Raw genomic sequence first — 13,127 nt, 5'->3', positions numbered from 1 at the left:
CCATGGTTCAGTTTGGTCTTCCCCAAGGAAATAAAATGTTAGGTCACCTAGGCTTACACCATGGCCAAAGTCAGCAGATTGAATCAGGTTTCCTGCATGTTCTCCTTCATCCAGCAGCATAATCTCCTGAGATGTCAGTTTCTCAGACACCCTGCTTTAAGATCACCTGGCCCCTGGGTGGTTCCTCTGTAGTTCCTAGTATGATCATTGGAAAGGACCAAGAGTAGGGAAAAGCAAGAGAGTGGGGAGGTGTCCCCGTCAGGTGTGTTACCCAACAGTCCTTGTTGAATAAACAGAGCCCCAAAAAAGAACACATCTAGTGTGTTCCCTTTAGTTCTGAGGCACTCTTGTTCAGCATCCTCACCTGAATGCAGTTGATTACACCTCTCTCTGCCAGGAGGGGTGAGGTGCGGGGGCCTCAGGAGCCGAGGGAGCCATGATGAGTATCTATTTTCTCTCCCTCCTCCAGCACCACTGCCGCAAGTGTGGGAAGGCTGTCTGCGGCAAATGCAGCTCCAAGCGCTCCTCCATCCCCCTGATGGGCTTCGAGTTTGAAGTGAGGGTCTGTGACAGCTGCCACGAGGCCATCACAGATGAAGAGTAAGTTCCTGCAGCCTGAGGACCGCTTCAGGTTAAAGCGAGAGTCTAATCTGAGCCCTGCACTCAGCGCCGCAGCCATCACTCGGGTTGCTCTAGTTTCTGCTGGTTTAGAATATAGTCCATGGCGAGTAGTAAAAGCTCTCCTTTGCCACCGAGAGATGTGTGTTATCCTGTGAGACAGGAGAAGAGAAAATACACGCAAAGAATTCATCCCTGTGTTCTTTCTAATTTCTAGGTTATGTGCCTTTAAAATAGGTGCTCTCAGAACAAACCTCCTGTCTGCTCATTTACTTGAGAATTACCCAGGAGTATAAGGGCTCAGGATTCACTTTCTGTCCCAAGCTGGTATATTTACAGGAGTTGAGTGAGTCCATGGGTCCAGAAGGTTTCATTTTCCGGGAAGAGCCAAGTCACTTTACCCAATAGGCAGATATTCCCAGTTGCCCAGTTGCTCAGCTGGCTGCTCGTCAGACCTGCCCAGTAACCCAGGATATACGTGACCACCCCTCAGTGTGCTGTGGAGGTGTGGGGGCAAATCTATGTTATCTCTTTAGTGTTGGCTCATTGAAAGCTGCCCCCAGATGTAAACACAGTGCTCCGCAGCATTTCGCTGATTTTAGTGACTTACAGGAGGATCTGCGGGTTAGCTTGTCTTCCCAATCCTCCCAGCACCTTGTATTACAGTAAAATCATAAGTAGTCTTATTTATCCATATCAAACATAAAATAAGATGCCCTTGCATAAGTATGCATTTATGTTCATTCATTATTTTCCACTCATCATACATGATGAAATTAGTAAGAGGGTTTTCTCATTGAATTAGAAAGTACAAGAGACCTTAGGGATAGTCTACTTTAATTCTTCATTTTCTAGCTAAAGACATAGACTTTAAGAGTCTAAAGGGCTTACAGTTAAGCCTAAATCTTCTAAAAATTTAACCATTTTAAGTTACTGAAGATCTATCCTGCCGATTTAACTGTAGAAAAAAAAAGAAGAAAATTGTCCTGAGAGAGCCCACTGCAGTGAAGCGGGCCCCTTGAAGCATGATAAGAGCGCCGTCTCCTAGACTGCACCCTGCGCCTTTTCCCACCTCTGTTTCTTCTGCCTCTTCTCTGTGGAAGCACTCGCATTGCCTCTAGAGCACCTAGGCAGTTGACAAGCCTTCTGACTTAAAAAAAAAAAGTGTATGTTAAAAATCCAAAAATAATGATGTTTGTTTGTTATTTTGTTTTGCTTGTTACAGCTTTAGAATACTATATAAAAACCAAGTCTGCAGTCATACCAGTGAAAAAGGAAAAATGAAGGGAGGGGGATAGTTCTCCAATTAGAATGACACTTAGTAATATCACGGGACACTTAGTACTATCTTGGTCCTTTTTTTTTTTTTAATTAAATAGACTATTTTACTGGCAAGTCCTTCTGAGCTCAAACTTAGCAAAAGCACTATGGTTTTTAAAAGCTCGGGTGGAGATTATCGCAGACACCATCGGAGCAACATTCTCCAGAAGGACTTTTAGAAATTTTCATCTCTTTCCCATTTTAAAGACTACAAGAATTCTTGTAATTTTTTTTAATCATAACTGGTCACTAGGGAATAAAGTCAGATCTGAGGAACATTCCTATCAGTGAAGCAGTTTTAGCCATGAGGCCAAAATTTAGAGCCTAATGTCATCCTAGATCTCTCTCATTCATATGTCACCACCTTTTTTTCTCAGAAGCTTTCTTTGCTTCTTCCAGACGTGCACCCACAGCCACCTTCCATGACAGTAAACATAACATTGTGCATGTGCATTTCGATGCAACCAGAGGATGGTTACTGACTTCTGGAACTGACAAGGTTATTAAGGTAAGACGCCATCTTATTAAGAAGCTTTCCGTCTTTGGCCTCATATAAATATACAGGAACACCAAGAACATGGGAGGCACTGCTCTAAAGGTTATCGTTGGGTGGCCAGCCATGATGTGTCTGTAGTCCCAGGTGCTCAAGAGATTGGGAGGGAGGATTGCTTGAGTCCAGGAGTTGAAGGCTACAGTGAGCTTTGATCACATCACTGTACCCTAGCCTGCGCAACAAAGCAAGACCTCATCTCTTTAAAAAAAAAAAAAAAAGTTAACCGTTGAAGGTGAGTGTTTTTGAGGACCTATTACAAACATGATACATGCACAGCCTCATCCCAGGCACTGGCTCTACACAAAGAAATAAGAGCTTCAGCCTGCAAGGAATAGTCTACTTGGGACAGACTAAAAAGACTGTAATAGGTTACATGTGTAGCAGTCAAAACAGTAATACAGATGAGAATTTATAGCGCACTGAGCTCTACCTCCCTGACCCATTCTTGGGGGTCACAGCAGGATGAGATAGCTAAAATAACCCACTTTGGAAGCTACCAGATCTCCATGATTTTGAGAGGAAGTTTAAAATAAACTCTGGGGCTGGGTGTGATGGCTCACGCCTATAATCCCAGCACTTTGGGAGATGAGACTGAGGATCGCTTGACCCCCGGAGTTCAAGACCAGCCTGGCCACCATAGTGAGACCCTGTCTTAACAAAAAATTTAAAAATTAGCCAGATGTGATGGTGCCTGCCTGTAGTCCCAGCTACTCAGGAGGCTGAGGTGCAAGAATTACTTGAGTCCAGTAAGTTGAGGCTGCGGTGAGCCTTGATTGTGCCACTGCAGTCCAGCCTGGATGACGGAGCAAGACCCTGTCTCAAAATAATTAATTAATTAATTAAAATAAGATAAACTCTGGCAGCCTCAGGTCCTTTATTTTTGAAAACGAGGTATCTTGTAAAATGGTTTGGAAGTTTAAATGGAAAGGACACAGCACGTGCTTAGCGTCCCGTTAATGGATTGAGTTATTTAATGGATTCAATCTATTTGGAGGGTGGGACAGATCTATATTGTCTCTTTCATGTTGGCTCATCGAAAGCTGTCTCAGATGTCAACACAGTGCTCTGCAGTGTTTCCCTTTTAGTGACTCACAGGAGGATCTGCAGGGCAGCTTGTCTTCCCAGTCCTCTCAGCCATTAATAGATTGAATCTGCCGTTATTCTTCATTAGCTACATCAAAATTTCAAGCTGTCATTGTCATGTTTTTGAGCTTTATTTGAACTTTTTTGATGAAAAAAAATTTATAGATTTAGAAATCATGTTAGTATAGTATGTGGTTGTTTGTTAAATGAAAAAAATTTCCTTGAAGAATTTAGTTCTAAGGACTGTTATCCTCAACACAATTTAATTTTAGTTCATTCTGTATCTTTTCCTATTTGCAGTTGTGGGATATGACCCCAGTCGTGTCTTGATGACTCTCCCAGGAATCAGAAAGATAGTATTTACTAAAGAAATGGTTGTTTTAATCCAAGTCATTACCAGAGTGGTAAAGCAGACATGTGAGAAGTAAGAAAGAAACTAAAGACCCTGGATGAATTTGCAGATGACCCATGCGCACAGTGGGGACCCGGCGAGTGAGAACTTGCAAGGGGACTCTTCCAACTTGTTCATACAATATAAAAGAAGCTATTTTTTTAACAAATGGTTTATACAGTCTGGCTGTGCTGCATTGTTTTGAGTATACCGAAAAATCTGTGTGGGGTGTTTAATTTTATACTTTCCACACCCCATTTTATGTGTTGCTTTGTGTGTCAGAGAAATAAGGGAAGTATCCACTCAGAGTATTTTGGTCATTATAGTTTCTGTATTTTCTTTACTTCAACATGTGTCACATGGCCAGCGGCTTTTTGTTCTCTCCCCTCTGCACCTACCTGCACCTCTCTGCCTTTCCTGAAGGGGATGTATTTACATTATTTATTCCCAGTGTTTCTGCTTTCATGTCCTCCTCAGTGGAGAGATTCGGAAACTCATCATGTGGATTCACCAGCCAGCTGCTGGAATCGCCTGAAGAGCGATTTGTTTGTAATGTCTGCCTCATTCACGTTCTTATTGAGTAGAAAAGACTGTGTTTCTGCCTCAGTTGCCTCTGTCTTTCCCGCATTTTAAAAAAAAAAAAATGCTGTGAGAAAGCTGCTCCCAACCATGGTTATCACAGAAGTAGATTATTTTAACTCAGAGCTTCAACGATTAGTGCCTGATCATTTAGAATTCAGTTGGAGCCTCCCGAGCCTCATGTTTTAGCTTTTTTGACACAGCTCTCCCTCACTCATAACAATGAAAACAAATGACACACACACACAAAATCCTACATCAGTGGTCCTCAACCTTGTTGGCAGCAGGGACCGGTTTCAAAATGAAACTGTTCCACCTCAGATCAGCAGGCACTAGCCTCTCACAAGGAGCATGCAACCTAGATCCCTCGCATGCGCCGTTCACAATACGGTTCGTGCTCCTATGAGAATCTAACGCCACCGCTGATCTGATGGGAGGCGGAGCCCAGGCAGTAGTGCTTGCTTGCCCGCTGCTCACTTCTGATGGGTGCCCCCCATTCCTCACAGGCCATGGATGGGTACCCACCTGCAGCCCGGGGTTGGGGAGCCCCACCATACATGCTCTGAAAATAAGTGTCTTTAAATCGTGTGTTTCTGTGTGACATCATCTCTGAACTTGAACATGTTCATTACGGCAGGATTGTAATCCTGCTGTATTCCTCACCCTCTGTATTCTATCCCTTTAAAAACTAGATATTTAAACATTTTATCTTAATGTGTTTCATCAGAACACTTTGCACACTTTCTTACTAAAACGGTATGTGGTTGATCCGAGACAGAATGGTACCTACAGTGCAGGCTGTGTTCCTATGGGAATGGAAAAGAGGACTTTAGAAAGTGAACCTGAAGAACTCTTATTTCTAAGGGAATCCAATCAAGCTTGAGAAAATGAAATATTCTTGTGTGTAGTGACTCAACTCAGGATACTGAAGTCCCTTTTAAACATCTTATTTTCCCCTGTAAAAATAGAATAAAAATTAATGGCAAGCCTGCGCCAGGTGCCTACCCCTCCTAAGCACTTTACACGCACAGTTCATTCAACCTCACATGTCGGGAGCATCAGGGAGCTCGCCAGTCTCTTGAGGAACACAGGCCAATTGCTTGTCCTTCCCGACCCAAGCCCCACCCCACAGTGTCTTGCTCTCTTCTGATTCTACAGGTTTTTTTGGTGGTGATACATAACGGGAGTGAAATCAAAATCCTCCCTATTATTTTCCCTCTTTTCCTGGAGAGCCGTTTTTTGCCCTCACAATCATTCATTACTTCTCTAACTAGGGGGAAGTACTACAAGCCATCCTCGGGCACTGCCCCTATGTGTGCTTCCCGGGGGTGGGGCCTTGCTAGAGGTGATTCTGCTGCCCTAGCATTGGGAAGCAGGACCAGTGCATGTGTCCCATGCAGCCATGGTACATGGAAGCTGTCACCTGAGCCATCGGCCCAGTGCAGCCCATGTGACCGGAGCTCTGAAGAGGCACACGCATGCCCTGCACAGGCTATTAGCACTTGTCGCTTCGCTGTCCTGCTCCACACTACCCTTGCTTGCATCAGTCAAAACTGTTATAACTACTTGGAGTCTTTTCTGCATGATTGCTCTGTGAGAGAGCTTTAACAAGGGAATTAAATTTAAAATACTCAAATATCTATTTTGTAGTTTATTACTAGAACCTGCGGCCACTTACTAAGTTGTATGTAATAGAGGACTGTGTGTTGGAAATGAGTAATAGACATGAGTCACTCCATTTTCCCTTCCTAAACTTTGGCCTGCCTACAGAGAGAGGAAAACAGTATTAGGGCAGCAAAGGCCCAGGCGCCCAGCAAGCTGTGTGGGTTCTGAGATAGGTCTAGATGGCTTCAGACCTTATTCGGGAAGCAGAGTATCCCCGTCAGATCACATATGTCCTCTACAGTCGCTCTGGCCTGTGGCCTTGCATGCCACTCTACTGTCTTCCTCCCAGCCCACAGAGCCACTAGAGGCTGAAGCCACTTCACATCTCACTGGTGTTGAGAATCATGATCAGAAAACCACAGATATGTCAAGGTATCTGTTGCTCTTCCCTTTTCTCTCATCTGTATGGGTGCTTGAATTTGATGAAATGTGTTTAGCAAACCAACTGTGTGTTTGTAATACTGTGAATTCTTGAGTTTTGCATTAAGTGTCTCCCCCATTTTTGTAATTTGTAGAGAAATATGTGCTGGTGTTGGGTGTCTTCCAAGCATTTTAGGGAAATGGAGGCTCCATTCCTTAGGAGTGAAAGCTGGCGCCACTACTTGGCTTTTGTTCTGTCTAGGTGAACTCTCATAATTCTTGTTTTACCCTGTTGGATTTGCACTTTACATATATTTTTGCTCTGTTGCTTAAACATATAGCAGCTCTTGCAAATAATGCCTAACTTGCCTGCGTTGAGAAAGTGGCAGATCTACACATATCATATGCAGAGTTCTCTAGCTGGTGGGACAAAACCAACCACATGCTCTTAGTTCCTCCAAACGAATGACATTACTTGACATTACTGTCTGAGTGTGTCTTCACAATAGCAAAATGGTTTGAGATTAAACATTTGGAATCTTATGTCATTTTGTATGAGGTCAATCCACCATAATGTGTTTCTCATTTGATTGTTTTAATTATTCCAGAAATCATAAAGTCACAAAACTGGAAGGCATCTTCAGAGATCTAGAGTGTTCCAAGCAGAAAACACATTAGTTATACGGGGCAGTTAGATATGACTGAGACGTAAACAAGAGAAAAGAATGTTTAAGGAGTAGCTGTTCTTGAACATTACTTAGTAATGGCATGAGTGGGAGGAGAGACTTTCAGCGCCTTGAGACAGGGCGCTGTCTGGAACCAGCTTTGTTCCTCTTATCAGAAGCATATATGACACTTTTTTTGGCTACAGCCCTGTGGTGGGGGAGGTAATTATTGCCTTCATCCACATAAATTCCTTCCTATACATTCCCCTCAAACCACCCCAGAGGCAAAACTGAAATGGAAATCCAGGGGCACTTAAAATTCACCCTACCCCATTTGGCTGTGATTCCCAGGCTTACAGCACTGCCCTTATGGAATATCACATTTTCATTTTCTGAGATTCATTTTATAAAATATAGGCCAGGTGCCATGGCTCACATCTATAATCTGAACACTTTGGGAGGACGAGGCGGGAGGATCGCTGAGCCCAAGAGTTCAAGACCAGCCTGGGCAACACAGCAAGACCTGTCGCTACCAAAAATGTAAAACTTAGTTGGGTCTGGTGGCACACACCTGTATTCCCAGCTACTCAGGAAGCTGAAGCAGGAAGATCACTTGAGCCCAGGAATTCAAGGATGCAGTGAGCTATGATTGCACTACTGCAGTCTAGCCTGGGCAGCAGAGCAAGGCCCTGAATAAAAAGTATAATTTATTTTTGACTGATATTAATCACTTCTTAAGGCCCAAATTTTTGTTTTTAAGCAAAAGGATAGCTCTAAGCGTGGGTCACAGTTACTGGACACAAATATTCACTAAATGAGATTCCTCTGGTTATGGCTATTCATAGAATTTTAATTCTAGGTAAGTGTTCTTGTTCACTAAGATACTTCGAAGTGAAAGAAAGCATTTTACCAATACATTCTTATTTTTTCTCCTTTAAAATACTACTGAATTTTTCCTGGTATGAAGACAGATATTTATTAACTGGATTGGAAAACACAGAAATTAAGTTCCTGTTGAACACTGAGTTCTCTAGATGATCCCTGAGATTTGAATGTTCATGTCAATGTGTTGAGCGCTCACCAGCCACCAGGCTTTAGGCACTGGCGGTGCAAGCTGTCTGCAGCCCATTCTCAGGCTGGGCAGAGGTCACACAGTGAGTAAATGGGTCTTTTCAGTGCAATGTGGTCATAATAGAGGCATGCCAGGGTGCCACTAACCCAGCAGGTGTGGCAGGAGGGGCTTCACAGAGGAAAGGACTTTGAGCTCAGTGTTAAAGGATGAGGAGTGAGTCATAAGGGGGAAAAATGGAAATGACTTTCCAGGCTTCAGAAACAGCATAAACAAAGGCCTGAGAGCTGGAGTCAGTGTGGTGTGTCCAGGGATCACAAGTGGGCTGGAGCTGCCAGAGAACAGCCAAGTAACTCAGCTGCATCCCGGAACCGAGCTTGTTGCTATCAGATGCTGTTGCTCCCTGGCCTCAGAGGAAAGCAGCACACGGCTCACTGCGAGGGGTTTCCCCAGACGCTCCTCCTGCAGCCAACGCTACTATTAGTTTATATTATAATAGTATCAGTTTCTTTTTCTTTGGAAATCCCTAGAACTGTTATCTGGAAGTGACCCAGGGTAACTAATTCTGGATCTTTGGGTGCACAGCCTCTCACTGGAGTCTGGGAGGAGGAGGTGGAGCCTATGAGTGCACGGCCTGCTACCAGGAAGGACTCACAGACTAACACCAAAGGTGTGCTGGGCTCAGCTGCTCCACTTTGGAAAAGGAAAGCCCTGGACCTGTGGCAAGAGGGGATTGTTCTAGTCCAGTGTGGCATTGCACAGATAGGCGGGGCCAAGTGTTTGGGTGCAGACGCAGGCAGCTGCTGCCCTCCACTTTCTGCTCTTGCAAGTCGCAGATGATTCCAGTACAATGTGGGGGATCCTCCTTACAGGGGCACTTGCAAGGGGAAGGCAGAGTTTTGTCAATTCAGCTACAGGTCTGTCTGGGAGACCTGGCCCTGTGGAGGCAGGAACACCACGCAGGGGGATGGCAGCGCCTGTCTTTGCTATCACATCATTTGCCTTTTCCTTGTAGGACCCAAAGATCTATGTCCAAAACTGAGTCCAGAAACATCTGTGTTCCTGTTAAAACTTCAGCTCAGCTTCTTAACCCGGAATCACATGTCAGCCCTCCAGGGTTGTGGTTTGGATTTTTGCCTTTAAACATTATCTCCTTTCCACCAAGAAGCCTACTTAGCTTTAGCACATGAAAGCAGTGTCTATACATTAGACCAGTCCCAAATTGGAATGGGATATCTTCCTTGCACGTCCCATACCAGGGAATTTTTTTAAGAGCGTAGAGCCTTTGCCAGAGATGTTGAAAGGGAGATTAAAGGCTTGAGTGAGGGATGAATTTGATCATCATTCTTAAGGTCCCTTCCAATCCTGTGATTCTACGATTCCACGAGTCTCGTTTATTATTGGGCATGCCTAATCCATCACCAGTGAGCTGCCTACATGTTGCTGGCTTCCCTTGGATACAGGAGGGTCTATCACCACATGCCTTTGTTGTCTTCCATCATATCAAGTGAGTTACTTTCTGGACTTTTTCCATCTACAGCCTACTAGGTTTGGTTTTGGGAAAAGATGGTAAAGTTTCTTTTCATGAGGTTGTAGGGGAAAAATGTTTTTTAAGATGGTAAGTGCGGAAATTAATTATGGTACCACCTCACTAAAAACAGATACCTCAAAATGTTTACCTTTACCAGTCAGGAAGAGTATCTGACTTTCTTGGAAGTGTCAGGAATTACAGGTTGGCTGAAAGGTTAGATTGAGAATCTGACCTTGATACTTACGATTCTTTTTTCCCTTGGTTCTCGGGGATGCATGAAAAGGTGAGCTGTCACTCACACAAAAGGGGAAAATGCTTTGAAAAATATGTTTCACATATACACTCTCTTTTATCATTTTAGTGGATGGCAGCCTTACATCAGCAGTATATGCCAGTATGACATATGGACCAAAACACTAGTGTCACTTGAAACCATTGTACTCTTATGGATTTGTGTCTTATACCATTTGCCTTGCTTTTTACATGACTTTGTTTTTCAAGGTACTGTCATTTTGCAAAAGGAAATCTTTACATGAAATGTACAAAAACTGTTACTAACTGGACAACAGGGAAGGTGCTGGCCCCACATTAGTGCCTGCCTACCACTCTACTTCTAACCAGGGACACGGATCTTCCATTCTCTACATCCACCAGGCTGCAGCCCACATCTGGACCTGGCTGCAGTGGGCATGTTGCCGTATGGCTATCTTTTTCTTTCTTTTTCTGAAGTGAGATTATTCGGGGGGGTCAGGCTGAGAATGTAATAAGCCCGACGTTGGAACAGATTTCGCCCGTGTGGTCTAGCTGGACCCCTCCAGCATTTACCACGCTCCCTGCCGGTCCTGACACTGACTTCCTGAATGGGATTAGGTGGCAATGAGCAAGAATTTCCTAGGATGTTGAAATGTCTGTATCCAGGCCTCCATTCAAATGCTGCTGAATATTGTGAATGTTTTTTACTCTGCTCACTTTCCCACTGTGCTTCCCTCTAACCAAAATATACGTGTATACATTACCAATGTACAACTCTCAATGCAGAGTTGCCTCCATGGTTTAAAATAAATCTCTGTGAAAACCTTTCTGCAGCTGTGGTCCCATCACTGTTACATGTGGCCACACACACGCACCCCGACAGCCTTGCTGTGCTGTTTAGCCCTGTGGGTTCTGTCCAGTTGGTGGGAGGGGGAGGTTCCAGACCACTCCACCTGCTGTCTAGACGCCAGGGAGAGCTGCTGTTTGGAGGTGACGATGAGCCCCGTTCACCACAGTCTAAGTACAGCACACGGGCTCAGGCCATGGAGCTCTTTTTCTTTATCATGTAAGTCGGCTTTTTCCTGTGTTTAGTAAACTTTCCAAATGAGGAGAAATGACTTCGGGGCAAACACTGCCAGGGAAAGCCTCTTTTAAAACTTGTAAGGTTCATTTTATGGAGAAGAAAAATCGGTGCAAAGGCACCGAGTGACCTGCATGCTATGGAATCAGGGTTGAAAGAGTGGCTGGGCTGTCCCGTCCCGGTGTTCGCCCAGCACAGCCTCGCCCACACCCAGCATTGCTGAGGCCCCTCATCCTCCTGCAGAAAAGGAGGCATGAGTCAAATGGAGCTGGTGCTTGCTTGATGGTGCCTCCTTTTGTCAGAAAGATGCTGATGTTTCAGGCTGGCACACCCAGAAAAATCCCTTCCTTGTGGCCCTTGGCTGATGAGCCCTGGATCAGTGTCTCAAGGACCACTGAGAAGCTGCAGCCGTCTGGGTTCTCCTCTGCTGTGGGGCCTGAGTTATGTTGATTCCACCATGGACACGAAGAATGTATGTAGATGTATTCTAAATCTGCTCATTGGTTTTATTGCAACTTTTCCTGGAGTCACTAAGAGGTAAAATGGTGTAAATTAGAGGTTTCATCAAAGTGTAGTACCAGAATGCCACATACATTACTGAAGCCACTCCTAGTCTTAAGCAAATGCAAACTAGGCCTCATTCAATTGTGTATGTAAATATGCAGCATCCGTTGGTTACATTTGTGCTCCTGGGACCATGCACAGCAAAGGCAGTGTCCAGCCCTCTCCTGAGGTGGGGGGTGGGGGGGCCCAGCACCAGCCTCCGACACTGGAGGAGCTGAGAAAGGGAGGGGAAGTGGAGTCCACAGCGGGGCATTCCTGCTGCCTCCAACCCTGGGTCCCCTCAGACTGGCAATGGTGGTTCATCTCGAACTTCGAATTCTTTAGAAAACCACATTCTGGAATAAATGAGAGACTTAAGAACCTGCTGCAGGAGTCACGGCCAGCCTGATCACAGCCCCGGTAGTATTTATTTTGAAATAAAAGTTCCCAGCCCTTGTAGGCCCCTCACTGTAAGGCACAACGTCTTTGAGGGGAAGTTGAAGTGAGGTCTTGTTCACTGGCCCCTAGACCACACCTGGTATTTTCTAAGGCAATTCTGGTACCACACTGTGCCTCAGTTGGTCTATTTAAATGTCTGAGCCAGCTGCTCTAGGATTTCAATGAGTGTCTCCTCTTCAGCTGGTGAGGAGGACGTTCTAGTGAGAGGCAAGTGTGTGGAAACTGGCTTCCAATCTAAAAGTGAGAAGGAACAGCAGAGAGGTGTGAGCTGCCGCAGCATGGCTGGGTCCATGTCCCTGTGCTGCTCAGGCCTTGAACTGATGCCTGCTGGCGTGGCGGCGCCCCACGGGTGTTAGACCCCATCCCTGCCTTCAAAGGTCCCCCACGGATTAGGCAGCATGGATTGATATGTAAAGTGCAGTTCAGTAACTGGGAGGCTGCAGCCAGGGCTGGACGGGAGACCACATTTGGGTGATCAGCGGGAAGGGGCACGGCTATCCTCCTGGATATCCCAGGGGTCACCTGCGCTTCAGAATTCCTCAAGCAAGGGTGGTTCTCATCAAGAACAGAGGAAAGAGAAGCAGAGCAAAGAGCCTGGCTTCTACCCAAGGTAAAGTGCTGTCTTCGGATGGCATCCACTCACATGCCTGCCCCCTTAGGCGCCCATTGGGAAGAGATGTGAACAGAGCACTGCTTCCAAAAATAGAAAAACCGAGTCCGGGGGGGCGGAGCAAGATGGCCGAATAGGAACAGCTCCAGTCTCCAACTCCCAGAGCGAGCGACACAGAAGACCGGTGATTTCTGCATTTTCAACTGAGGTACTGGGTTCATCTCACTGGGGAGTGCTGGACGATCGGTGCTGGTCAGCTGCTGCAGCCCGACCAGCGAGAGCTGAAGCAGGGTGAGGCATTGCCTCACCTGGGAAGCACAAGGGGGAAGGGAATCCCTTTTCCTAGCC

General features: G+C 45.4%; 2 protein-coding genes across 6 annotated transcripts in view; one reads left to right on the top strand and one right to left on the bottom strand.

Annotated features, from left to right (window-relative positions):
* LOC105490744 (WD repeat and FYVE domain containing 2) overlaps positions 1–10,913 on the top strand; it is a 202,629-nt gene extending 191,716 nt beyond the window's left edge. For all 5 annotated transcript variants that reach the window (XM_071081623.1, XM_071081621.1, XM_011756638.3 and 2 more), the window contains 3 exons: positions 470–600; positions 2,338–2,446; positions 3,875–10,913. In XM_071081623.1, the coding sequence (XP_070937724.1) occupies positions 470–600; positions 2,338–2,446; positions 3,875–3,904 (270 nt within the window). In that variant the 3' untranslated portion in view covers positions 3,905–10,913. The remainder of the gene's footprint in view (positions 1–469; positions 601–2,337; positions 2,447–3,874) is intronic.
* Positions 10,543–13,127, bottom strand: part of LOC105490740 (dehydrogenase/reductase 12) — a 42,030-nt gene continuing 39,445 nt past the window's right edge. Inside the window, 1 exon segment of the mRNA XM_071081628.1 lies at positions 10,543–12,403. Coding sequence (XP_070937729.1) covers positions 12,294–12,403 — 110 coding nt within the window. The 3' untranslated portion in view covers positions 10,543–12,293.

Source organism: Macaca nemestrina, chromosome 16 (genome assembly GCF_043159975.1).
Source record: "Macaca nemestrina isolate mMacNem1 chromosome 16, mMacNem.hap1, whole genome shotgun sequence".
Taxonomy (NCBI): domain Eukaryota; kingdom Metazoa; phylum Chordata; class Mammalia; order Primates; family Cercopithecidae; genus Macaca; species Macaca nemestrina.
Note: the sequence above shows the minus strand (reverse complement) of the source record. Positions and strands in the feature narration are given on the sequence as shown.